The sequence below is a fragment of the Gymnodraco acuticeps genome, unplaced genomic scaffold, assembly GCF_902827175.1.
Source record: "Gymnodraco acuticeps unplaced genomic scaffold, fGymAcu1.1, whole genome shotgun sequence".
In the NCBI taxonomy this organism is placed as follows: Eukaryota; Metazoa; Chordata; class Actinopteri; order Perciformes; family Bathydraconidae; genus Gymnodraco; species Gymnodraco acuticeps.
The window spans coordinates 571,772-598,261 of record NW_022990165.1 but is presented as its reverse complement, the minus strand read 5'-3'; the positions used below and the strand labels follow the sequence as shown (position 1 = coordinate 598,261).

Below are 26,490 nucleotides of genomic sequence, written 5' to 3'. Positions count from 1 at the left end.
CATTTTTTCCATTTGGTTTTTATTACGTCAGCAGAATATTCAAATGCACTTTATTAAATTGAATTGATCCTTCAAAACAGTCACATCGCTCAACCTCGCATCAACAACTCATTCTGTCATACACCCTTAAAATCAAATCAGCACGATCCGGTTATACTAGATCAACAATTATCTCAAAGATAAGTTCAAAGCTATACTGTAAATATAGAATTGTGGTGAATACATATGAAGTTTAAAATGACATTTTAATGATTTATTCAACCCAATGGAACAGTCTATTGTTTAAGCATGTTTTGCCTTTTTTACAGAAAGTCTTGAATACCTTACTGCTGTTTATTTGACAAAGCATACCATGGGTTTAAAAAAAATGGAAATAATGGTTGTCATTTATTTTAGTACAATATATGAAAATCACCTCTCAAAGGTTTGAAAGTCCTTCAATTGTCTACTTTAATGTTTATAGCTTTTTACTATGGAGGTTTATAAGGGCTGGGTTCCGAACATCAGTTCTTTTTTATCTCCCTATGTCCAAAACATCATAGTGATCATAACATGTATTTCTTCTATGATGAAAAAGTTATGGATTTAAATCATACATTTTCAGATTTAATCCAAAAATGAAGGGTCAATTTTACAATAGCATATATTATATATAAATTAGAATTTCAGAGTAATATATGAAGCGAAAAACACCTGAGATAAGATTCAAAATCAAGTAAAAAAAAAAAAATTATCCGAGATAAAAGAAAAGTACATTCATGAGGATAAAGTAAAGATAAATATATTTTGAAATTTAAAGTCACAAATCTTAGAGAAAAATACTCGCCAGTGTTTAGTGTGACTTTTGTTGAGGCAAAACATATCTGATTTATGCTTGGACAGCATTCAACATTTAAGAACTTTGGCTTTTATTCTTAAATAAGGGATTCTGGTATTAATAGACGAAAACCTTATCAAAACATTTCAAATGTTGCCCAGTTCTGGGGAAGTTTACTTTTAAGGATATGATAACATTTGCCCAAAATAAAGGACATTACATGCTGCAAATCAGATAGAATTCATGTCTTTAGCAGCTACTTTTTTTGCTGTATAGTAACTAATGGAAAGAACCCTTCAGAAAGCGTAAGTATGCTTTGATAAATTACCTATAGTAAAGTTGATACACAGGAAATGTGTGAAAAAAATATCAACATGGTCCTTTTACACATGACCACCCATCTTGTTAGAGGTTTGCTTTCTCCAGCCGTTTCTCACAGCTCGTGGCCGTAGACGTGATCTTCGTACACCGCCTGCTCCATGTTGTCACAGATCAACGTGCAGTAGGGACACAATCGGTGACTCCGCTCGTGCTGCTCCAGTTCGTGTTGGGTTATGCCGGGGAAGCTCTCCTGGCAGTGACGACACACCAGCACCTGCTGAAATAGAGATGGTAACAAAATATGGAGTGGATTACGTGTTAAGGCCTCCTTCAAAAATAAACGGTAAACAGCCAAGGCACACTCAAGTGTTAGATCCAGAGCTGGGAGGGAGCATTTCTCTTTTAGTGTGTGTTTTGATGGGTTGACGGTTGCCTAAGTTTCAATACTAGAAATGACAAAAGTGTACTAGTGCCATTGTAGGAAAACGATATGTTATCTGACTCGCATATGAACGGACAATGTGGTTTTGTCAATGAACCACATTGCATTACCTTGAAAAATTGGACATTTTATGAATCTCAGAGAATAATCAAGTTATTTTTCTCCCAGCTGCTTTATTTATTTGACCTACAATGGCCCTAATACATTTGATGTACAAATTTGGTTATTGACGTTGTATAAAACGGACTGTTAACTAGCTAGTACTTTATAGGTACTCTATAGGTTTCCATTTAGTACCATGTCTTCATAGTGTCTGAGAAATATGTAGAGGGATGTTTAGCAAATACTGATATGAAAAATAAGAGCTAGAAAATATAAATAGAAGAACAGCTGCCACATGTTGTTGATATGAATCATTTGAGTGATGGGGACAGGTGAGGTTGTGGCTTCCTTCCTTCCCTAATGATGTACTAATTATATTTAACTTACCTCTTGCTCTGTGTCTTCAGCACTTCCTGGAGGGAAAGAGTATGCATTTTCTGGAAAATATATTGGGAAATGGTTAGTAGATATAACAACTTTAACAACAAGGTTATGGTTTATCTTACAAATGAAATGTCTGATAAATGAAGTAACGTGATCACATAGACATTTTTATAAATCTTCCAGATGTTAATATGTTAATGCTAACGATAAATAACAATACATATTATGATTTTGAATGATACAAAAATGTATATATATGTGTGCCTTGTATCTTATGGGTTTACAAGACAGTGGAAGTGGTCAACATTTAATTCATCACAAAATAACTAAATCTTTTTTGAATTCCTTCCCAAACTTTGCAAATAGATTCTGGTCCCACAAAAGAAACCTTCCCTGAAGCACAACTTAAAGGGGACCCAGTTGTGCTTTTTGGTGTATTATTTCCTGTAGTGTGTTATATAGGTTGTTGTGCATGTAAATGGTCTGCAAAGGCTAAAATCCCAAAGTTCCCTCCAGAGGGAGTTTCTCTCCCACACACTTCCCACACACTTTCCCTTCCTCCCTTCCCCCCCCGAAACGCCTCCATTTGACTCCTTTGTTTACTTCAGTGTATGGACATCACTATGTAACACTCCAATTTCTATTGGCTAGCGCTCCAACACATTGGACGTGATAGGCTAAAGGGCGGGACATCTCAAGCGATTGACCAATCACAAAACTGGCCAGCTAACAGCTAACTCAACCTGAAAATGAGCATAATAGGGCCCCTTTAAGTTTCATAATCATTCAGGCAAAATAACTCAACGTGGATGAAGTTCATTTTACTAAAAAAAACAAACCCGACATCCTAGTAAAAAGTCAAGTTGAAACAGTTAAACCCATTCTCAGTTTCACATACTGTAGCTTACATTACAAAAAAAGTCTTCCTTGGAGTTTAAGCTGCCGCTACGCCTAATGCTAGTGTTCCTGAGCCAAACTGTGCACATAGTAATTGTTTTCTTTTGTTTAAATAATACTTCACGTTAAGTTCTATACTCTAGTATACCTAAAAAAAGGTGTGTAACTTGTGTTTAAATCATAAAGCAACACATCATTTTCCCCTAACATGACACACATTAAAACTGTTAAAATAAAAGCTTCTTAAGCGCTTTGAGCACCAGGAAAAGCGCTTTATAAATGTAATGTGTTATTATTATGTCTAAATAGAGAGGCTATGTCTTTGGCGGTTGGCAGATTTATGTCCTAATGGTATATAAATATCGTCATATAGCCCAACACTGATGTCTATTCCTGTCTGGTACTAGATATTACCTCAAGTAAATGGGTGACAGGTTCTGGGAAAGACAAGTTGCCATTATCATTTTACATTTCTTGAAGCTCTACAATTGAAAATGCATTCACCTCCAGTGTCTCAGTTGTCTGAGATAGGAAAGTGTTTGTGGATTCATTTTCATTTTGTGATTTGAGTGAACCTACCCTTAATACTGCGAGAAAAACATTCTTGGAATTAACTTTTTAACTCTCTTCTTTAAATACAGCAAAAATAATTTTCTCACCTATGGTGTCGTACACATGCACTTCAGGTGTGTCCTGCTGCGGCTGCCAGTTGTCGGTGGGTGATGCAGAGGCAGCGTGTGGGGGGGTCTCAGGCTGCCTGGACGGTAAGTCAGCGGGGGGTAAAGAGTGGCGTTCTTCATAAACTCTGCGCAGCCCATCGATATCATTATTAAGACTCTGATGGAAGAAATACAGTTAGCATCTATCACCACGTGGTGTAACCATTGTGCATGTGCATATACATTTCTACTATTAGAAATACATTTCTACTCTCACTTACTTAAATGAATGGTATTGTGTTTATTCTCTTTTTCAGAAATTGGCACTAATGAATGTTATGCCCTTAAAATCTAAATAACTTAAATAACATACATTTTTAAAAAAAAGAGGCCACTTTAAACTGAAAAAGTGTTCACGTACCTGGTTTTCTTTGTGGAGCCCTTCTTTCTCGTGTCTTAGCAGCATGATCATATCTCCCTTGTCCTCTACAATGCCCTCTATATCTGCGATTGCTGCATGTGCATCTGCGAGCTGTAGCTGAAAAGAATGAAGGAAAACAAGCCTCAGTGTTAAACATGTCCTAGTATGAAGCAAAAAATGGGCCCCTTTAAGATTTCCTTGCCCTGAACTTCTCTACCGACCGATAGCTTGAACTTGTAGCCACATAATATAGCTAATTTTTTGAGTTTACCTCTAATTTGTTACTTTTCCGTTGTTCCTTGTCCAATGATTCGATCATCTTCTCCGACTGTTCCCTGACTTCCAGTAGATCTTTCTCCAGAAACTCAGATTGTCTCACACTTTTTTTGGCTTCCTCTCTCTCGGACACGAGCTGCAGCTGAACTTCCTGTAGCTGGGTGGCCAGAGTCTGACACTTCTCCTGGAGAGAAAACAGCAATAATCATTTAGCATAAATAAAGAGTCCCGGTGTTGTTTGTATTAAAATCATTAGTATTTTGTTCCCACCCTTAGATCGTCCTCAGGACAGTTCTGCAGAGTCTCCTGCTGCGACAGTCTCTTGTGTAACTCCTGGTTCTCCCTCTTCAGGTCGTCCATGTTGTGTGCGAGGCTTTTCAGCTTTTGCAGCTCCACAGAGAGCCTCTCCTTCTCTGTCTCACTGCTCTGAAGGTCAACCTGCCAAAGGTAAAGAACACACATTTCAATACAAGATGTAAATGTTGAACTGGACGCAAGTAATCTATTAATCTGACCTTTTATTTTTTAGATTGACCTGATGACGTCAGTGCAACAAAGTGTTAGAACGGTGTTTATAGTGGAAAAGGTATCTCATTTTTGAACAGATTTAACTTGTGATGTTACTTTATAGTTATGGGTGTACTATTCCCGGTATGATCTGCTCTTTAAGAGTAAGTCTGCAAATATTTATACAGGGCTGCAACTAATTAAGAAAAGTGACTGAATTAATCTATCATCAAAATAGTTTTTGTGTGCATCTGTATAAAAAAACAGTTTTAGAAAAGAGAAAATATATATAGAAGGATAGAAACCAATGCGCTCTGCTTTGACAGAGTAGAAAAGTCAAATACACTAATAGAAACAATCTAAAATAACACCATCAGGCGCTCTGCTACAAAGTAGATTTACCTGGAGAAGCTGGTCGTTGTCTTTCAACTTTAACAGTTCCCTTTGAGTTCCTCTGAGTTGAGATTCTAGCCTAAAACACAAAAGCTGTTACAGGCAAAGAAACTATTTTACTTTGATGATGAATAATAAAACGTGCAGACTCGACTCACGTGGAAATCTCCGCACTCTGATCATTGATCTTCCTGTTCAGCTCCTCGCGCTCCTCTTTCATTTGGTTGATTTTGATCACAGCTCGATTGTATTTCTGTAAGAAAACATATGATTTATAAAAGATTTTGTCAGAGCCTTTAACAGCAAAAAAGATACAATCATCTTACCTCATTTTGCTTTGATTCTCCATCCATACTCAGGCTTTGACTACATCCTTTCTGCGCGGCGGCTTCATGTTGCTGCGTCTCCATCTGCTTTGTCATTTGGGTCAACATCTCCTGTTGACGGCACACCAAGGTTAGTCTTCACACCGAAAATGCAGCACTGATTTCACACGACTGAAATACAAACCTTTGCGTTGTCCGTTTCTTTCACCTGCTGCTGTAAGGTGCTCTGTAAGTTGTCATTTTCTCCCTTGATTTGATCCATTTGTTTGACCAGTTGACTCATTTCTTTCTCTTTCTGATCATTCTGCTCCTGTAGAAATAAATCATACCATGTCAAACCTCAAAGTTCAATATTTATGTGACTCTCCATGGCGCAATGAGTTCATTATCTCTCAGCAAACCTTTAAGCTGGCAGCTTCTTGCTGTTCCTTCTGTAGGTCATTTTTTAAGGTTTTGTTTTCTTTCCTTATCTGATCCAGCTCTTTCTGCAGATTAGATGTCTCCTGTAAGCCCTTTTCCAACTGCTCCTGGGCTCGGAAAAACACATTGAATCAATATAAAGCTTTATTTAGATTCGCCTTTCTTTCTGTTTTCATTACATATAAACAGTTGTGTCTGTTAAACAAGTGCTCAAATCCTCACACTTCTGCAAAAAGTACTAATTGATTATTAAATATTTCTACAGTGGTCATGATTTAAGATACACCCGCTGGCGTTGGCTCCACATCTATCATTTGTGTTTGATACCTGTGTTGTAATAACCAGGAGGTCATCATCCACGCTGCCCTCCATGCTTTGCTCCTCTGGACTTCTGAAACAGAAAGGAGTGCTGGCTCCTCGCACGTTACCAGTACTGTTCACGTAGCAGAACTGGTAGAACTCGACCTCATCTTTAGGCAGGTAGTACTCTGATGGGACAGGAACAGAGTGAGCAAAAGCTTGTTACAATGTTTTCAGGGCTGTAACTAAAGCTTGTTTTCTTTGTTGATTCATTAATCAGTTGTTCAGCCTGTAGAAAGTCAGAAAATAGTGAAAAAGGCCAGTTAAAACTTCTAAAACTCCTTAGTATGTCCTGGGTTGTGCTTGTTTACAGGCTAAAATACAAATGATGACATTTAAGAAAATGTAAGTAGGGAACTTGTGACAGGACTTTTTATTTTTTGTATCTGTGTTACGTTCCCTTCTAAATCTAGGGGTAAAAAGGGAGGTAACAACACACAAAATAACCGGCCGAGAGGAAACTGAATGCTGAAGCCACAAAGTGAGGTTTTAATTAATACAAAAGTAAAGAGGCTCACCAGCCAAATTGCAAAACAAAAATTAACTAAGGACAACTTTCTTTCAAAAGAAAGTGACTAACGTAAAACAATACACAAAGACACACTGGAGCACATCTCCTAACAATTATCAGAACACAGGTTGAACTAGGCCTCACACAGAGACACTACACTACACTACACTACAGCACGTAACACAGGCTGCACACATGCAGCCAGAGGAGAAGGAGAGACGCCACTGCAGCCTTCCTCAGGTCCTTTATGGAAGCTCTGATTGAGGATTGGGATCACCTGGGGAGAGGCTGCACCTGGAGACAATCAGAGGGAGAGAGAGAGAGAGACACCCACACAAAAGCACACACACAAGCACCAACTGCGGCACGTAACAATCTGAAATGTCATAATTCTAATCACTGTAAGTAATCAGTAAAATCTTAATTAGGTTGTCATTTCATTTACAAGCAGAAACACTCTCTCACTCTTGTGTTGTTGTTTTTTTAAATTGTGGGAGAATGTATACTTTGGAAAAAATTGAAACTATCTGAGAAAGAAGTTGAGTTCCACACTGAGGCAGTAAACTGTGATGACAAGTCACAAGTATACATTAGTTCCTCAAAAAAACGTGTGTCAGCCACTGGTCTAAAAGACAGAGGTGTTTAGTTAACTGATCAATATGTCTAATAACAGCAAAATATGGAGATTTCCTGCTTTCCTCTGTTAAATATCATATTAAATATCTTTGGGTTATAGACTGAACAAACAAAACCTTTCACCTTGAGATACTGGGATATACATTTTCACTATTTATTGACATTTTATAGACCATGATATGATTAATATAGAAAATAATCCGCAGATATGTCAATACCGAAAAAATCCCTGTTAGGAGCAACCTTTAAAGACACTGAAACTAAATATCTTGAAGCTCTGAGAAATTAGAAAGTGGAGAGAAAATAAAATCTGACCCTAGTTTGAATAGAAGACTGAATAAGAGATGATGTCAACAACACTGAGCCAAAGGATCAGATGTGTGTCATCATAGCAGCGCATACAACCGATTTAAGAGCCACTAATTACTCATGACCTGTTTACACTTTACATTCAGTGTTCCACACATCTGAAGGCCACGTAACAAGCATGACTAAGCATTATCACCCTGTGGGGAAATTGAAACTATTCCTTACCTTTAAAATAAGCTTGCCTGTTGGCAGACTCTTGCCCTTCCACATCCAGAGATGGCTCCACCCAAACAAAGGTATGATAATCCTTTGTTGAGCTCCACCCCACCTGAAGAGGAGACAAAACAAGAAATGCACCACGCAGATATATAAAAACAAATCACGTGAGCACAGGTACTTTTCCTATCTGGTTGAATGTTGCCCTTTGAATTGAGATGTATCATGTTTGATTAGGACGGGCCAAATAATAATAATAATTTGTTATTGCTAAAGCAACTTTTACATTTTTTCCTCACCTTAAAAATGCCCACCCAGTCCCTGGGGTTCGGCTGGAAGGCAGCAGTGAGGGTGTAGCAGCAGGTGATTCCTGGGATTGAAGGCGGGTATGAGTACGGGGTGTCAGTGAACACCACCTGGGAGAAGGTGTGGGGATTACGGTCCTCGGCCTCTGCGGGGTTCTCCATGGGGAGCTGCAGCCAATAAACAAGATAACCACATGACAGCAGGGGAAATGTCAGATATCAGCACCCGTGTTTTCTCAGGCTCCCTTCTTCCTGTTGTTGTTGAAGCGTAGCCCCCAACCTTAAGTTTCATTTTCCTCCAAATCCATTACGCATTCAAAATTAACTCAAACACAGCGTTAAAGAGGCTTAAACGTTTATTAAAACGATTTCGCCTCTCACTAAGGGTGATATTTAATCTGTTTAACAAACTTTTAGAGAGTAATTAACGTTTTTTAAACATAAAAATAAAGAAAGCGAAAGTGAGCTGCGGCAACAAAGACCGTACCCGAAACATTATAAAATGTTAACTTTAATAAACAAAATAGTTTACTTCTTCAAGACTACATACATTTTCGGACTAAATGTTGAAACAAAGACACAAAACTTACATTTGCAGGCACTTGTCACAACACCGACATCAACCGTCTTCTCAGGTCGGATTCAGGCGCTGTGATGAGTTCAAGTTCTGTTCGGATGTTTGTAGTACCAACTTCGTAAACACCGACAAAACGTTCATGTAAAATGTCCCAGTAAAAAAAGTTACCCATAATTTCACTTTTTCATGTGATTTTACAGAATATATTAAAATTCTTAAACCTATAAATACCAAAAAGTAATACAACTCCGAAACATGTGATTAATACTTAAAAAGGTATCGGCTAATTAATAATTTTCGATTTTCACCTAATTAATATATAGCCTATCTTGCGATATAATATATTTGCACTCTATTTTTGCAATCAACTCTTTTCCATTTGAACTGCAATTGCTAAGCAACACTTTATTATATCTATTTTCTTTGACCGACATCCCCACTTAGTTTCCAATTTTCTACATTATGTATGGTTAATAGACTGCTGTCAGTTTTATGTGTTGTAGTCTACGTGTTACTAATTTACTACACATTTAAAATAGATTTACAACCCAGGCTAAACGCGCAAGTACACATAGCCTACAATACATAGCTGCCTTGTTTCAGATTGTTCCAAAGGCATCAGTATTGCCTGAGAAAAGTCCCGTATGCTGAATTATGGGAATTGTAGGCCAATATAAACAACTCACTCACTATATCTTCTGCAGTGTGACATCAAAACACAAGAGGGAGCCACACACTGAATACGTGTGATGATCTTTGTAATTATGTTACTATATAAACCCTTAGACATTGCTCGGTTCAAAACTCAGTGTGTGTTTTGACTTATATATTCCTGCTTTTCATTTCTGCATGACAGGCTCCTAACATAAAGGTCCAGCATACTTTGGGAGATAAGACTAAAGAGAGCTCTGTGATTTAGTGTGTGTATGCATTTTTTATTATGTATTCATTTGATCAATAACGACGCTTCTTGATAATAATATAAAAAAATCACGGTTCACTGCAACTTTTATTTATAATTTTCACCACCATTTTTATGCTACTTTACTTTAGTAACTATTTTACACATCAATAGTATAACATTATCATTTTCAAGTATAAGAAATATAATGTTGCCATGCTAACTTTCATTAACCATAATGTCAAAGGACGTAGGAAGAATAAACTTCAAAATAAAAAACAATTGTTACACAAATAATATTTAAAACAAATGCACCATATTAACCAATGCATACATAAATAAAACTGATGCATGTTTTTGCCTACACTTATTAGGAAATACATATTGAAAATAAATGAATCTGTATAGTTGTATATAGTTTAGGATGCAAAGGTATGAATTACAACAGATCACGGAACTTTTTTTTCTAATAATCTACATTTTAATTTCAGAGAGACAAGTATAGATTTTCTACGAGAATTACGTTACAATTACAGAAAACCTTATCTTGAAACAAACTGCAAGGTAACCCTAACCCTAACCCAACAACCAATCAGACACGAGAACTCTCACACCCCCGGCTTGTGATAGGCTAAGGGCGTAACGGAGGACGTTCCACCCAAAAAAGGCACCACGGCGCGTGTTGGCCTCGAGTTCATTCATGTTTACATTTGTAGGTTTCGTTCCCACTGTGTGTCAAGCCAAGAAGACTACAACACGACCCTCCTGACATCAGCCACGTTACTCAAGGATGCTCGGTTAGTTTGTTGGCCGGTAACGAGAATACTTACCTATGTAGAGCGGTAATATCACGTTTATGACGTTTGTACTTGTCTAAAAGTGCATTGTTTAACGTCTCCTGCTAGCTGGCAGTTAGCCTGAAGCATTCCGTTACCATAGCAACTATACAGTACAAATGATTAGCATATAGCTAGCTACAACTCATGTTGCTAGCTCACGATGTTTAATCTTTGATTTCTTTAAATGATGACTACCTGAAACTTTCAAACACTCGTGTTAAACATTACAAATACAATTCAGAGATGTTGCTCACAAACAGAAAACGTATTAAACTAAACTGCCGCACGTTAGGCCTAATTTAGGTGAAATAAATGCTACCTAGAAGTCTCTCACGAGCAGGGGTGGAACAGGTATTTACATCAATAGCCTACTAATACTACGCTGTACATACATGTTAAAAGTAAAACTGTTACATTACAACTAATACATTATTTGGTTGTTTTATGTTTGCAAAGAAGGAATGTGTAAAGTAACTATAGCTGTCAAATAATTGAAGTAAGATAAAAATAACATTACCTCTTAAATGTAGTGTATTAAGTACAAAGGGGCATGAATAAAAAAGACTCAAGTAAAGTACAAGTAGCTTTAATGTTTAGCTTAAGTACAGTATTTACATAAATGTACTTTGTTACATTGACATGATCTATTTATTTGGAGCCTCACAGCATAGCCCTCCTTTGTGCTCTGCAAAAAAATGACATTGACACACCTGAGACATTATTTAATAATATTTAAAAGAAAGAATCACATTAATTTCTCCTACTTGCATTTTATATCTCTCCATAAAAATACTTTGTCAGATTAAATTATTATTGCCATGCTCTGTAATTAAATGAGAGATCACGTTGCCAATGTGATTCTCACTTAGTCATGCAGTTTAAACACCTTTTTAAATACAGTAAAGTATTCAGACAATTCAGCAACAGACTTTAGTGGTGGAAGCTTAGCAGGCAAGCATAATAAAGACAAAAGAAAGATAAGAGAGTGTTGAAGGGTGTATATCAACTAATTATTAATACATTTGGATTTATTGATAATCAAGAAAGGATATCAGCTACGGTTGCATCCACGCCAAGATGTTGTGCTTTTCGTTTATTGTCCCTCAATATTTTCCTCCAGTCTTGTTGATTTCAGATTGACACCTGGGAGATATAAGACACATTGTGTTGTTTGTCTACAACTTTAACCAGCATTTCCCCTTCTGCCTGTACTTCATTTGTATTGTCTTCAATGGAAGACTAGGCTTCAACTGAAGGTTCTCCATTTCAACTTGGCTCCAAGATGGATGTCCAACCTGTTCACTTACACCACACACTGTCACTCTGCTTTTCAGCACAGATTTAAATTCAACAACTCGAGCTGTTGAAAAACACATCTCCTATTTCAGTGAACAAATATCAGGGATTATCTCTCTCCTCTCTCCCAGTGAGGGCTCATTGCCGCTCATTTTGCTCTCCCATCATGTCATGGGGGATCAGGTGTTTGTCTCCACAGTTTCTAATTGGTCACCAGATCCATCACTGGGCTCGTTGCTTGAGTGTGTAAGTCAATCTGAACTGAGGATACAAATCTATTCTCTTTTTTTCAAAGATTCCAGTGGCAGACAGTGGTGGAGATGTGGATCATTGGTTTTTCGACTGAGTAGTGTGACAGCGTCTTAAAGAGCTCTTGAAACAAGGATTTGTGTACCAAAGACGAAAGCAGACGGATAAGGGAGGCAGCATCTTCCATCACCTTTGTCCTCACAGATGTAGGCTCAACACTGCAGGTGAGTAAGAGCCATTTCTTGAAGTGAAGATGGTAAACAAGGTTACTCATTTCCAAATTAAAAAAGTTACAATAATCTTAAATGCATACAGTCTGCATATGTGTTTCTAATATTCAGTCTATGTAGTAGTGCAGTCTTAAAAATGACGACAAAGTTAATTTAACATCTCTCAAACACTGAACCTTATTACTTTTGTTGTTTAACCAGACATGCATTCATTTTAAGTTGCAGTTTAAGGCTTTAGTGGTTTCAAATAAACTGGCAAGTTGATTACTAGAACTAAAAGATGATTAGTGCTGATTTGAAAGAAATTGTTAGTTATTTAACCAAAAATAGGAGAGCATTTGTGTGTTATTGCCTTTAGTATGTGACAAATTGTGTTGCTTTTCTGTTTCATAATCGCAAATGTATTGGCAGTTGTCAGATGAAATTAGCAATTTTAAGACAAAACGTGGGCTTTGGTTACACTCCTGTACATTCCCTTCCAGTTAAACTCAGCTTTACTTATTTATATTGTACCTTTTGTACAAACATGCAGCCCAAAGTGCTTCACTTTTTTGCAACACTAAAGAACCTACAACATTAAAACAATATAATGCTCCAAATCAATGAATAAAACTCAAAATGAAAACTCATTAAAAATATGCGGCACATTTATTTATATTGTTTTAATTATTTAACTTGAAAATAAAGTTTTACAACTATTACTAATATTGCAGCATCATTGTGGATGTTGCCAAGTGAGAGGCAGTCTGCTGAACCAGGTTGAAAAGCTAATAAGACAAGAAATTATTTTTTCCTTCATGACATTCAAATAATTAAGCAGCAGTGAAACCTCCGCTCCGTAGAAGCAAGAGATACATTTCAAAAATTGCAAGGGTATCCCCTTTAAAGACGTTTCAGTGTTTAGTGCTTTAGTACTTATTTTGTTAATTATTAAAGGAAATACGGTGATGGTATGTCTTGTCATGGTGTAGCCTAAATGCAGGGTCTTATGTAATGATACTTAGCAGATTACAAAGTAATTCTCATTGGGTCCAGTCGTTGTTGGTTGAGGACAGATAATTAGGTGTTATTACCTGATGTTGTTGTTGTTGCACGCTGAGGGAAAACCTTGGAGAAGCCCTTTGCGGGACTGTAACTGTATCCGGGCTGAGGTCAGCGGTGCGTCTCGGCCCGATGTAAAGCTCACAGTTCAGGGCCAGGATTATCTAGATCATTGGATCAGAATACTGTCACCGAGCACCGTAACCTCCCACAGGGTGCCTGGGATGTCCCTCCATACTGCCACCACGTTCTCCATCATTACCACAAATTAACTTGCCCCCACTTTCAACCCTACAAGACACCAGATAGGAGGCTGAGGAGAGCAGCTGAGATGCTGCTGTGACGATTGTCGTCCACTGTGCTCAGGTCAGAGTGCAGACGGACATAGAAAGACCATATCAATTGAACTACACCCGCCTGGGTTTATTCCTATAAACTTTGGATTTTTAGACATGCTGGAAGCAGGGCTTTATATCGATCAGTTGATTCATCACTCTGGTCCAGACCTAAATATCTCTACAACTATTACATTGATTGTCATTTAAACAATTTACTGATGTTATTGGCCCCCTGAAGACGAACCCTTATGACTTTGGTGACGCTCTGAATTTTGCTCTGGTGCCACCATGAGGTGTACATTTCTGGTTTGGACTCAAATATATCAACAAATATTTGATGGTTTGCCATGAAATTGTTACACACTTGTATGTTCCCCGTTAGGGTGAATTGTTATTACCTTGGTTTGAATCAAAGGGACACTACTAAAACCATAAAAAAACTACAATACTTTAAAGAACGAGTGTGTATGTTATAGTGGCGTATAAAGGTAACGGTGGACATTGTAACCAAATTAATATTACAACGCTCAACCCTTTTGTTTACCAGTGCGTGACAAGTGGCCTTCAAGTAACCTGAAGTTGGTTTGTCCATTGTGGGCTACCGTAGAAAAGTCAGGTGAAACATGGCGCACTCACGGCAGAGATACACATAAGATAAAATTGACCTTTATTTATCCCCGTGGAGAAATTCAGGAGTGAGAATGAAAAACAGGACAGTACAGATTCACACAAAGTAAAAAAATAAATAATAAAAAGGATATAGTAACTGTTAAAACAACAACAACAAGGTAAACGTTGCCTTGTTCTAAGCAAACCCAATTCTTAGTTTCAGGTACTAATACGCTAATGCTTCTTGTTCCTTTTGTATCAACACTACGAAAAGCTCTGGTTGGCATTACATTTAATTCCCACTTGCTCTTGTCAAACTATTAATGACCATTTGTATCCGTCCTGCCACAATAACCTTTGAATGCGGGTTTTTGACATTGTGCTGACAGCCAGAGCACTCACCTGATGAGAGGAGTGGAAACAGTAACATGAGTCCTCGCTCGCACTTACACCATGTCCTTTGTTCTGTTTGATTGAATTTCATTGGCTTCAATGGCTGTGCCCATTAAAACACACCATGGGAAAGAGTGGACTGGCATACTTTGTAAACTGTCACATAATGTGTGCTTTTAAAAAAATATTTGCTCACATTCAAATGAGTGCATTTCTTTTTGTTTTCCACATCCAGGATGGGTCTACAGGTGGACAGCCCAGACAGAAAAGATGATGCACTAAAATATGATCAGCAGGGAGAAGGAGAGGGTGGCGAAAGCCAAGCGGAAGCCTACACCCGCACCCCGCCACCCATTAACAAAAAGAGGAAGAAAAACAAGAAGAGGTATTTTCCTACAACATCTCCTCCAGTTGCCGGTACCTCCAAGCACACTGACAGTTAGGATGTTCTTACTTCTCCTCATCATTTGTTGAAAGGATGAGCCTGATGAAGTATTTGAAGGATCTTGCAGCAAAGCAGATGTCTGTCCCTCTTTCTGTCTCTCTTCTCTTCCAGATGACTGTGGATCAACATCACCAACTGCAAATATGAAAGTGGTACGTTTGAATGGCTAAGTTATACATTTATGTTATTCTGTTATTTTATGAAAGTATTAGTCCAAGCTATACATGGTTTGTACAAAGTCAGAAAATTGCTTGGTTTTAGCTGTAAAGTTTTAGTTATATGCTTGAATTAATTAAAATGTAGACCTTGGAAAAAGCGTGATTTTTATTATCATCTGGTGTTTTATCTACACAACCAGCTTTGAACACCAACCATCTTTTGTTATTTGAAATCAAAACAATCCTGTCGTCATATTGTAGAAGTAATGTGCCTCCGGTCCCCCAACTGCAGTGTTGGAACTCACCAATGCTCATGAGGCGTACATAATAACTAACATATCATAAACTTTATTTGTATAGCAAAACATCTAGCACTAATTGTTTTACAATAAGGGAAACGTTTTTTTCGAGTGAAACAGGGATATATTCCCATCATTTCTGGAAAATGAGATGGATAATAAGTAACACACACTTGATCAAATAAGATGCCAAGTTACCATATTTACATCATGCACATATATACAAACATTCCTATATTTTATTTTAATGTATTTTTTATTTCAGTGTTGGGTATTTGAATTGTATTAAGACAAAAACTCAATAATTTTGCCCCAAGTGCACTCTTTACAAATCCCTGCAGCCAGCTTCAAACAGCTGATGTAAAAACTGAAACCAGAAGAGTGTAAAACTATTTTATTTGGGTTTATTGTTCGGGTGTCAACGTACTTTTGGCCTTGTAAAATAATCCGTAGCTCATTTTGTAGAAGAAAATATTACAGAAATGGATTTAATGAATACACTCTCTGCTGGTGGTCTCAGTGCGGCGTGCTGCTCGCAGATACGGCCTCAGAGAGGCAGCGGAGGGGGACGACTGGACACTGTTCTGGACCGACTGCTCTGTGTCTCTAGACCGGGTTAAGGACATGAAGCGATACCAGGTATTCCATTGAACACCCACATTACTCCCATAATCCTTGAACCCTCATCAAACTGAATTGAACTGTGTGAATTCATCTGAAAATGAATTGTATGGGACTAGTCTCCTGCTCTGTTATATTGTAATAGCCTTACATGTCATTTAAATTATTCCGCTCAATATGCCTACACATGAATACAAAATATAGATTTCCATTGAGATTATGAGATTGCTTTATTTTCTCATTGCTCATGAAAGCCTTTCAGCTCAAGCAATCAAGTTGTAATTGAATTGGGTAACTCAGTGCAGGAAGTATTCAGGAGGTTATGACGCTATGATTTATCTGGAATGAATAAGTACTATTGGTTTATTTGGTCATATCTCACTTGTACAATTTTGTACATAATCCTCACATAATTACCAGAGTACCTCCTCATTAAACATTGTTGTGTGTGTCTCTTGTGTCTTTGCAGAAAATAAACCATTTCCCAGGGATGAGTGAGATCTGCCGGAAAGATTTACTGGCAAGAAACATGAACCGTATGCTCAAGCTTTTCCCCAAAGACTACAATATCTTCCCCAGAACATGGTGCCTTCCTGCAGAGTCAGTTTGCACTTACCACTGTGATATTGATCTTTTATTTCGTTTTTTGTGTGTGTCATAATATCTGGAAGCCCTGAGAGGAGAATGAAAAAACGAATTCTGGGGATTAGTTTTCTCTAACTTAACTTCCAAATGGTCTTCTTGTGTTTATTAGGATTTAAAGCATTAATGAGATTGATACTTGTTCTGACCAAAAAAAAGGAAATCATCTGACAATGCTTTTTTTATTCATCTGTCTTCACAAATGAAAATAGTACATGAAAAGATATCCTGGTGAGACCCTTTTCCAACCTCTTCCCATCAGTGTGTTAGGGGCTGCTGAGGGGCAGGGTAATTGGAGGCATCTACATGCTTGCAGTGGCTCCACAGACTTCCAAGTGAGCGCATTGGAAGCAGGTGTGGAGAGCCACACAGCTGGAGTTCATCAACAGGGAAGAAAAGGGCACCTGAGAAGTTCAGTTTGTGTGATGCATGCCTAGAGAAGGGGGCTCTGTATTTAGCCTCTTAGTGGTTACAAGGAAACATTTTCATTGATGGCTCTTCTGGTTTCAGACAGAGGGTGAAAAGAGGTGCTGCATCTCAGGCAGTATGAGAAAAATAAACAAGCTTTTTGAACATTAAAGCATGGAAACATGTCACAGAGGCACAAAATACAAATATGAACCTGAAAATGAGCGTAGTAGGGCCCCTTTAAGAACATGGAGTAGTGCTACACTACAGCCTCTGGTGGTAGACATATTTATTACAACAACATAAATGCCTTTATCATTTACTTGCCTCTTAAGGCTTCCACACTTAATAAACTAACTCCTCATGTGATTTTACTTTGCAGTTACAGTGACTTCCAAGCTTACACCAGGGCCAAAAAAAGCAAGACGTATATCTGTAAGCCAGATACCGGTTGCCAAGGCAAAGGCATCATCATCACCAAGTCAAGTAAAGACATTCAACCTGGAGAACACATGATCTGCCAGGTTTACGTCTCCAAGGTGACGGCCGGTTATACAAAACACACACACAGAAACACAAACGCATAGGGGTTGAAATTAACTTGTCTTTTGACATTCCCTCCTCAGCCTTACATAATCGACGGATTCAAGTTTGACTTGCGTATTTACGTCCTGGTGACGTCATGTGACCCTTTCAGCATATTCATGTTCAAGGAGGGACTGACTCGCTTCTGCACCACCAAGTACAACGAACCAACACAAAGCAATGTGGTGAGAAATGTCTATAAATATTCTATACTCCATTGTTGACTAATCATAGGTTACATTTTCCTTTATTACCATGAACACAAAAACGTTATTTTATTTTGTTTTAATCTTACATACAAGTCCAAAATGTTAAATGATCCGCTGCGGAAAGAAGTCCCCAAAAATGTACTTTTTCATCAAGTTTAAATAACTTATTTTATATTGAAGATAGTCTGAATCCTTGTGATTACAAAGTGCTTCACAAACAAATACTTTTACAAAAATATTACACTGAGACATGCACTAAGATTCCAGTATATAACTCTTTTGGTTACAAATAAATTAAAAATACAATATTAGAGCACAGCAGATGCAAACTTTACAAACATTTTCCATTTACAATTATTAATAATTATTAAATAATAATTTAATAATCAGTAAACCCTAACCCGTTCATATATGAGCAAATTCTAATTTCCTTAAATGCATAATAACTCTATTAATGTCAAGCAAACCCCAGTGAGATGCAGTTTTCACCATGGCAGATTTAGAAAAACAGAAAATGCTCACATTAGAGTTTAAAACCCTTTCTTAAAGAATGTTTTCATTATTACAATTCTTTCAGATCATTTTTCTCTCTAGCTTTCTCAACCTGTAACTATATCCCAGTCTTTTGTGTGATGTATCTCTCTTCCCTTGTGTTTCTCATGTTAGGAGGATGTGTGCATGCATCTCACCAACTACGCCATCAACAAGAACAGCGAGAACTTTGTGCGTGACGAGGACAAGGGCAGCAAACGGTAACACATTGACAATGCTTGTTGTGTCATAGTACTAACACTACTTACAATCTGCATATTATTTACTGCATGTTTGTTGTTTTTGCCCCTCCCCCAGTAAGCTTTCCACCCTGACAAAGCTCCTGGAGTCCATCAACTGCAACACAGACAAGATGTGGCACGACATTGAGGATGTGATCATAAAGACTCTGATCTCTGCTCATCCAATCCTAAAGCATAATTACCACACGTGCTTCCCGAACCACACCACGGGCAGCGCCTGCTTCGAGATCCTGGGTTTCGATGTTCTGCTGGACCACCGGCTCAGACCCTGGGTGCTGGAGGTGAGAGACCCTCTCTGACCTCTGTTTAAAAAGGCTTATTGTTGTGAACCACACCTGCAAACAACTGAGCCTGACTTCTGTCATCTATGAGTATAAAATAGTTCCAATATGAAACTATTCATAACCAGGTCTGTGGATTCTCATCAGTAACTGCAGCATGCTGCAAGTCACAAAAAACGATTTAGATCAATAAAAAGCATTAAAGGTATTACGGTATTATTATAAGAGAACAAATCTAAATCTATTTAAATGTATACTTTAGCAAAGAGGACATAATTAACATTTTAAGTAACAAAATCTTTAGGGTTGAAATAATTATTATATACTATTTTACATTACATGTCACTTGTTAGACGCTTTTATCCAAAGCGACTTGCATACATCCAGTACTGTGGACAATCCCCACAGGAGCAATGCTGGCTGCAGTGGGACTCGAACTTGCTATCCCCCTGATTCGGAGCCACAGCCTCCCCCTTTTACAGTATAATCTAATTCTTTTAGCTCTACATTGATCATATGTATGTGTCAATTTAAGACCCAAGGCTCCTCATTTTCTATCGGACTGCACCATTCTATTATCCATGTAATGCCTTGTGCATCTTTTTATACACATTTACCTAAAGTTTAGCCAATTATGAGATAAAGAACTATATTAATCCCAAAGGGGACTGGTTCAATCAAAACCAATACAATTCTACACGCTAAGTGTATGAGAAGTCATATTAACACTAATGCCTGATAGAATATCAATAAAAGCAATAATTGGATTAAATGAAGTAAACTAAAATTGAAAAAGAGTATTGCTGATTATATTTAACACTAATAAAAATTAATATCATAATGAATAGAATATTACATACTTTTTATTTAATTTAAAGTAAATGTCCCTAGCTGCACATCATGAGTTCATATTAAAGTTAAAGAGGTTCAAATCTTACCCAGAAAATCCCCAATGTGAATAGACTTCTTACTCGATCAGTACATTTTGTATTCCAGGTGAATCACTCCCCAAGTTTTACCACCGACTCGCAGCTGGACCGCGAGGTGAAGGACGCGCTACTCTACGACACACTGGCTCTCATCAACCTGGGTGCCTGCGACCGCCGCAAGATCACCAAAGAGGATCGGCGCAGGGTGAAGGACAGGCTGCAGCAAAACAGCACCAGAGAGGCCAGGTAGAGTTCTGTCAGTCTCAAGTGATGTGTTATTTCCCCAAGGTCAGGCACCCGTCGGTGACTGCTATCGTGTGTGTGCAGGTCGGAGGAGATGCGACAGTGCCAGGCAGCCATGGTGGAGCAGATGGAGAGGTACGAGGCCAAACACCTGGGAGGCTTCAAGAGGATCTACCCCAGAGAAGGAGGGGAGAAATACGACAAGTACTTCAAACACAGCAGCTCGCTCTTCCAGGAGACCGCAGCCTCCAAGGCCAGAGAGGAGTGTGCCAGGTACCTGCAGACACAAACTTAGTGAAGAGCCGTTAGTGATGCACTTACAGTAGAGGCAGTAGGAGGAAAAGATGGTCCATTGTAGGAAAGTGAAAAAGTGTAATCTGCTCGTTTTGTGCACAAAAGAAGACAAACATTTAAACCTGCAGCTTTACTGAAGTTAAAGGAGGTTGTGCCTCATTACACAAGTGATAGCAGGTGTTATTCAATTCAACCTGCTACTGAAATGATGAGATAATCATTTAGAGTTGATCAACAAAAAAATACAAGTAGTGAGAAGAAATAAGTGTTTGTGTTAGTGACGGCCCACTCAGCCCATTTAAATGTGTTGTCCAGCTCACAAGAAAAAAGCATCCAGAGGAGGAACTTTGATTGGCAGAGGGGAGGCATTCAACTGATGGCCTCTACTGAAATTATATTTGGTAGGGCTTTGATCTTGTTTTTGTTATTCATTATTATTTTGTTCTTATTTTTAGGTTCAGAAAAGTGGATATAATTGCAGTGCATAATATCAGACTTAATGCCAAATAGGGATGCTAAGGTTTCTGTGTATTATGTGTTTAGGCAACAACTGCAAGAGCTGCGTCTGAAGCAGGAGCAGAGGGAGAGAGACCAGAGGGGGGGCAGGAGGAGAGACCTGCAGGGGGAGACTGCCGGGGAGACAGTCAGACCCCGAAGAGAACAACCCCCCGACTCCAACAGTGACTGTGACCTGCAGCCAGTGAGGCTCTCCTATCATGTGAGATGCAGCGTCCACATGTCGCCACAAGAGGGAGTCAAACAGCCTCTGTCTCATGATGATGAATGCTTCATATACTGGCTGACCCCTGAGAGGAAATAGACTCTTACCCAATTTAAATTAGCCACAATAATACTACTGAAGATAATTCCTATTGGACGTCTCATTTCAAATCCAAATATCTTTTATTGTGAAAACAAACAGTGTTATCAGGGGTATTCAGTGACAGTAATTGCTAATATATTGTAAATGCACACATATACAGTAAGGCAATCAAAACAAATTGAATCAAATGTCTCCCTGCAGTTCCCTCAGTCCAGTGCGTCAGTGGATCCTGAAGCTGCAGAAGGCCAGGAGGAGGAGGAGGAGGAGGAAGACCCGGAGGAGCAGGAGCGAGCCGGCGCGCTGCTCCAGAGGAAGACATTGCTCCATGATCTCGGGGTGGTGGACCAGATCAGCCAGCTGCTGCAGGGCCGGGGGGACACGGGGGGGGTCCCACAGGACGCCTCCACCCAGCCGCAGATTAGACAGCCTCATCAGAGACAACACGCCAAGGTACTGTGTATGCGTGTCGTATAGAGCCACAGTGAACACAGCAACAACTAAGAATGAAAGCCTTGTATGGTCTCAAATGTCAGTTTGATTATAATGATTGTGTTTACTTTAGCTTCTAGTCCCTTCACTGTTTTTCTTTTATTCCAGTTGGACTCTTTGATGCAGTTTCCTTTAAGAACAAAGCAGCAGCTCTGCACGCAGGTCTCACGGCAGGTAAAGAGACACGGGACACCAATCCAATCAAAGATAATCCAATATAATGAGAGGGCCCCAACAACTCCATTTATTTGTTCAGATTAAGTGTAAGGGTTTTCATTTTTCTGGATAAAACATTAATACTATACAATAGAATAGTATAACAAAATAAGAATAGTGAGAAAATACCATTCACAAGGATTTTGGTTTGCTTGTTTTGTCCTACCAACATTACAAAGGATTCAAATATATTTGTTATACTCTCGAAAACCTTTAAATACTCACATTTGAGGAGCTGAAATAAGAGAATTTTGCTTGAAAATGTAAAAACACAAGTGGATTTACTGTCTTTCAATCAAATAATTTAAAAAAAAACTTGTAACATTATATTATTCAAGTTTTGCACAGGATTATGATTTCAAATATAACTGTTTGTTCTCCTAGAGGCCATATTGCTGGTTTGAAATGACATTTCAAATCTAATTTGAATGAACCAGGGGGTTCTACAGTTGCTTTAGAACTGTGGCAACTCTTTGAACAGACAAACAGCAGTCGAATCATAATATTAACAAATAATCTTCAGTGGAGAATAAACGTATTACGATTTTGGCTCATTGTCAGTGATTGTATAACACTCTGTTCAAATGAAAGCCCTTAAGGTGAATATCATTGATAATGTCAGCTCTAATGAAACATCATCATGGAGCAGGATTAAAATGACATCATACCTGGGCTGTTTAGCAGAACCTCCACTCCCACATGACTCAGCAGCGCCTGCTCAGGCCCGCATGCATGGAGTCTGAGCACAGAGGAGAGGAGGAGATGCAGCGGAGCCTCAGCGCCCAGCGGACACTCTGGCCAGGTAAACACACCTCCACGCGCTTTATACACTCTGCTTTATACACAGCACATACTTCAGAACTTTGGATGTATCACAAGCTGCTCTGGGCTTTTTTCTCAGTGACCCTGTCAATATTTAACATCTGTTTTGCCAATTTGTTGTCTGTTTTGTTTCTGCAATTCCTAAAAACATCCTAAATCATGTGTGTTCCACTATATTCTCAAAATGAAAGAGCGAAACTCCCTGAAAAGTGAGGAGAATATGATTTATTATCACAAATGTTGCATCAGAGACAGCTTTTCATACCTACCATTTGTCTTCTTTATTGTCCATCATATTCGTTACATGAATATTAACAAACCCAATTACAATAATACGTTTGAATCATATACATAATGTTCATTCATATTATCTGTTTGTGTACAGTAGCATTCACTTTAAAATCACAAACATTATTAAAAACACAATTAAAAGCATTGTATAGGATTTTATAATTGCAATTCAAAACATTGTTTATATTTCTGACATTTTGGATATTTTGGATTATGGATATCTGTTATCTGGATATTGATATTCTTTCATTTGTATATGTATGGATGTTTTATATTTTATATTTGCACCCTTTCCTTATTGGTACCTCAACTGCTTCACAAGCATATCCCTCAGGGTGAATACAATTCGATCTTTCCTTCAGCGTTGGGATGGAACTATATTTACTAAGTCTTTTACTTAAGTACAATTTGAAGTTGCCTGTTCTTTACTTGAGTAATTCCATGTATTTTGCTTTACTACATTTTTTAGGGCAAATATTTTATTAATTACTCAACTACATATATTTGATAGCTTTAGTAACTTTGCATATTATGGTAAAAAAAAATGTAAATCCAATAATAAGAGATTATATTTAATACAATAAGGTATAATTACAATTATTATCTGAATAAAATAATATTATTATTTGTGAACACATTGTAATGCAGTTCAGCATTAATATATTGTACATACTATATATTGTATTATGTTCACATTTCTACTTTAACTTATATAAATATGTGTATTTTATTTTATTGGACATTTTACTTTTAATTTTTGTATAAATATCGTTATTTTATTTAAAATGTCTATTGCACATTCTTACTCTAACATTGTCTTTCTAAAATGGCGCAACTGTCACAAAACCCCATTTCCCCCAGGATAAGTCAAGTATTCCGATTCTGAACGCATGAATATAAATCCTATAAATGACAAAGATTACAAAATGTGTATGCCTCTGAAATGGGTCTGTATATTGAAAACTTTCAAATGTGATTCTAAAAGTCTAATTTTGACTTTAACTGATTTTGAATGCAGGATGTTTGCAGAGTATTTTCACCCGTTGGTATTTACTTCAACCTTAAACATCTGAATACTTCCCCTCCCCCTTTTCATTCAAACAAACACACTTAAACTCCACACCTGATATTCCCAGTGAGTCAGACCTCCTCTGTGTTTCCTCCTCAGCGGGGGGCTCTCTCTCTGGGAGGCAGGACTTCAGGAGCAGCTCCCCGACTTGCTCGCGGTCCCGTCCCAGCGTCCCCATCATAAACCACCACGTCCCCAAAGCCGCCCTGCGCTGCTCCTACGTGTCCCACGACCCCTCCGCTCTGCAGAGCCTGCTCGTCATCTCCACCCGGGCCCCCTTGGTCAGGAGGCCTGGCTTCTCTCACATGGTCCGCAAATCCTCCCGCATAGCCCCCCCCCCAGCAGGAGCACGGTAAAGGGCAGTGAGGGGAACCACAGCAACCTGCAGTGGGATGTAAAGTTCTGCAGAGGAGGAGTGGAGGTAGAGAAACTGTGAAACACACTGATACTTTATAGATAGATTTGATATCTGGACTCCTGCAGTTTACTCTGCTTGCCACTCAATAAGCTCCTGCACTGCAGACAACACCATTATGGCTTTTTCACTTTTTCTACCCACTGTGTGTGCTCACATATGTGTAACATTTTGCCCCGGGGATGAATTTATCTCAAATAAACCTCACCTACAGTGCCAAAATAAAAGGAGACAAGCCTGATTTAACAGCATGTGTCATCCAAATCCTCTGGGAAAATGTACCAGAATCTAATAAAGTCAGGGTTGATGAGCATGAATGTGCTTACTGAAACCAAATGGATATTATAAACACCACTAAAACCATATCTCAAGAGTAACTGAGGGATATTAAAAAATAAAGGCCTTCTGCTCTTTTCTCAAGTTTTGATTTTTTTTGCACTATTGGTCAACAAAACATTTTATCTTTTTTTATAAATCACCTTCTTGTTTAATTCAATTTTCCGATAAATAGATTCCAGTGATTTTATAATGTTTTATGGTTGCATATTTAAATATAATACATGCCTATTTTTTTTTCGGACATCTTTCAGTTTTGCTACAAAGTGACTTATGAATCGAAAAGGAGTGTGTGTGGTTTCATCTCGAAGCTTTAATGAGAGTTGAAGAGGCCATAAAGTTTTACAGCATCCGGTTCCTTTTGTTTGGTCGCAGCCTGAAGACAGAAAGAAACAAAACAAATACGAAATTATCCAACAACACTGTGAGAAACGTTTTTCTATAAGTAAATATTATCTTAATAGCTCAGAAAATATAGATGGACAGTAATGTGTGCACAAATATTATTATATGTCGAATTGGTATCTTGCATTATATAGTTTTAAATGTCCAATCTCGCGCCTAAAAAGGCCCATTTATCGACTAATTTGAATCGAAAGAGTTTTAATAAAATATATTTTAGCAAGCATGGCCCCTCCGAGGACTTGGTTGTCATTTTTGAACTTTTACAACATTACGAAAGCTAACGATTTGAAAGGCCTGATCAGATTTATGCTTCATTATTCTAACTTTTAGGAATGAATATTAAAGATCAGAAGATAAACATGACAAGCTTTTGGAAATAATTACACGTTTCAAAGCAAATTTTTGTTGATCGTATTTTGATCCGCGAGTATGACATTTTAAGGAAAATAAAGTGACTTTGTCTGAGTTTGTGTGTCTTGGAGGCCAGGGGAGGATGCATGTGTTGCATTTCAGGAATTTATGGTTTTATTGCGTCTATAAATGTCGGAAATCCTGGTTGTTTGTGGAAAATCACCAGATGCCAACTGAAAAAGGCCATTTCAAACAATCCCAAAACGGAAATAAGACACTAGAAAAAAAAAGAATTACGTTTAAAGAATTAATTTGGCTTTCCTGTTCATTTCGCTCTTATAATCTTGATCGAAAAGTTGGCGAATGTGCCGCCTCAAGTTTGTGTGACCTTAAAATCCCCCTCAGGATTCCAATCAGTCGAACTCTATTTCCATTTTTGGCCTGAATGGTCAATGTCAAACTGTTCTGCAGCGACTGGAGGAAAATCCTCTATTTTGGGATTTCACAATAGCCTTTAATGCAAAAATAGCTTTTGGTGGTTTTATCCTGAAACTATTTTAAACAAGCAGGAAATAAGAGTATAGTAATAA

At 38.1% G+C, this 26,490-nt stretch overlaps 2 protein-coding genes across 6 annotated transcripts; one reads left to right on the top strand and one right to left on the bottom strand.

Moving 5' to 3' along the window:
• Window positions 1-9,083, bottom strand: calcoco2 (calcium binding and coiled-coil domain 2). 2 transcript variants are annotated; one of them, XM_034217580.1, is made up of 15 exons: window positions 8,893-9,083; window positions 8,297-8,470; window positions 8,007-8,109; window positions 6,293-6,453; window positions 5,947-6,072; window positions 5,730-5,855; window positions 5,546-5,656; window positions 5,378-5,472; window positions 5,229-5,298; window positions 4,590-4,757; window positions 4,315-4,503; window positions 4,044-4,160; window positions 3,623-3,800; window positions 2,070-2,119; window positions 1-1,415 (listed from the first exon to the last, which is right to left on the bottom strand). In XM_034217580.1, the coding sequence occupies exons 2-15, from the start codon at window positions 8,462-8,464 to the stop codon at window positions 1,251-1,253; spliced, it is 1,827 nt and encodes a 608-aa protein (XP_034073471.1). In that variant the 5' UTR covers window positions 8,465-8,470; window positions 8,893-9,083; the 3' UTR covers window positions 1-1,250. The 2 variants fall into 2 exon arrangements, with proteins under 2 accessions (XP_034073471.1, XP_034073472.1); XM_034217581.1 differs by having other exon boundaries at window positions 5,754-5,855.
• ttll6 (tubulin tyrosine ligase-like family, member 6) lies at window positions 5,578-25,223 on the top strand. 4 transcript variants are annotated; one of them, XM_034217576.1, is made up of 17 exons: window positions 5,578-5,675; window positions 12,211-12,388; window positions 15,011-15,160; window positions 15,335-15,372; window positions 16,198-16,316; window positions 16,768-16,898; window positions 17,731-17,887; window positions 17,975-18,118; window positions 18,809-18,894; window positions 18,992-19,217; window positions 20,214-20,392; window positions 20,474-20,662; window positions 21,227-21,401; window positions 21,708-21,956; window positions 22,104-22,169; window positions 22,893-23,013; window positions 24,493-25,223. In XM_034217576.1, the coding sequence occupies exons 3-17, from the start codon at window positions 15,012-15,014 to the stop codon at window positions 24,747-24,749; spliced, it is 2,286 nt and encodes a 761-aa protein (XP_034073467.1). In that variant the 5' UTR covers window positions 5,578-5,675; window positions 12,211-12,388; window position 15,011; the 3' UTR covers window positions 24,750-25,223. The 4 variants fall into 4 exon arrangements, with proteins under 4 accessions (XP_034073467.1, XP_034073468.1, XP_034073466.1 ...); XM_034217577.1 differs by lacking the exon at window positions 5,578-5,675 and adding an exon at window positions 10,454-10,577 and having other exon boundaries at window positions 22,896-23,013; XM_034217575.1 differs by lacking the exon at window positions 5,578-5,675 and adding an exon at window positions 10,454-10,577.
• Window positions 25,224-26,490: the final 1,267 nt, after the last annotated feature.

What these genes read in the sequence shown, in the direction of transcription:
- calcoco2 (XM_034217580.1), bottom strand. Translation starts at nt 8,464, where the DNA reads ATGGAGAACCCCGCAGAGGCCGAGGACCGTAATCCCCACACCTTCTCC. An exon ending in CAGGCAAGCTTATTTTAAAG is followed by an intron (nt 6,454 to 8,006) that starts GTAAGGAATAGT and finishes CTGTCCCATCAG; the next exon opens with AGTACTACCTGCCTAAAGAT. An exon ending in ACAACGACCAGCTTCTCCAG is followed by an intron (nt 4,758 to 5,228) that starts GTAAATCTACTT and finishes TACCTTTGGCAG; the next exon opens with GTTGACCTTCAGAGCAGTGA.
- ttll6 (XM_034217576.1), top strand. Translation starts at nt 15,012, where the DNA reads ATGGGTCTACAGGTGGACAGCCCAGACAGAAAAGATGATGCACTAAAA. An exon ending in AGGACATGAAGCGATACCAG is followed by an intron (nt 16,317 to 16,767) that starts GTATTCCATTGA and finishes GTGTCTTTGCAG; the next exon opens with AAAATAAACCATTTCCCAGG. An exon ending in ATCAGAGACAACACGCCAAG is followed by an intron (nt 21,957 to 22,103) that starts GTACTGTGTATG and finishes CTTTTATTCCAG; the next exon opens with TTGGACTCTTTGATGCAGTT.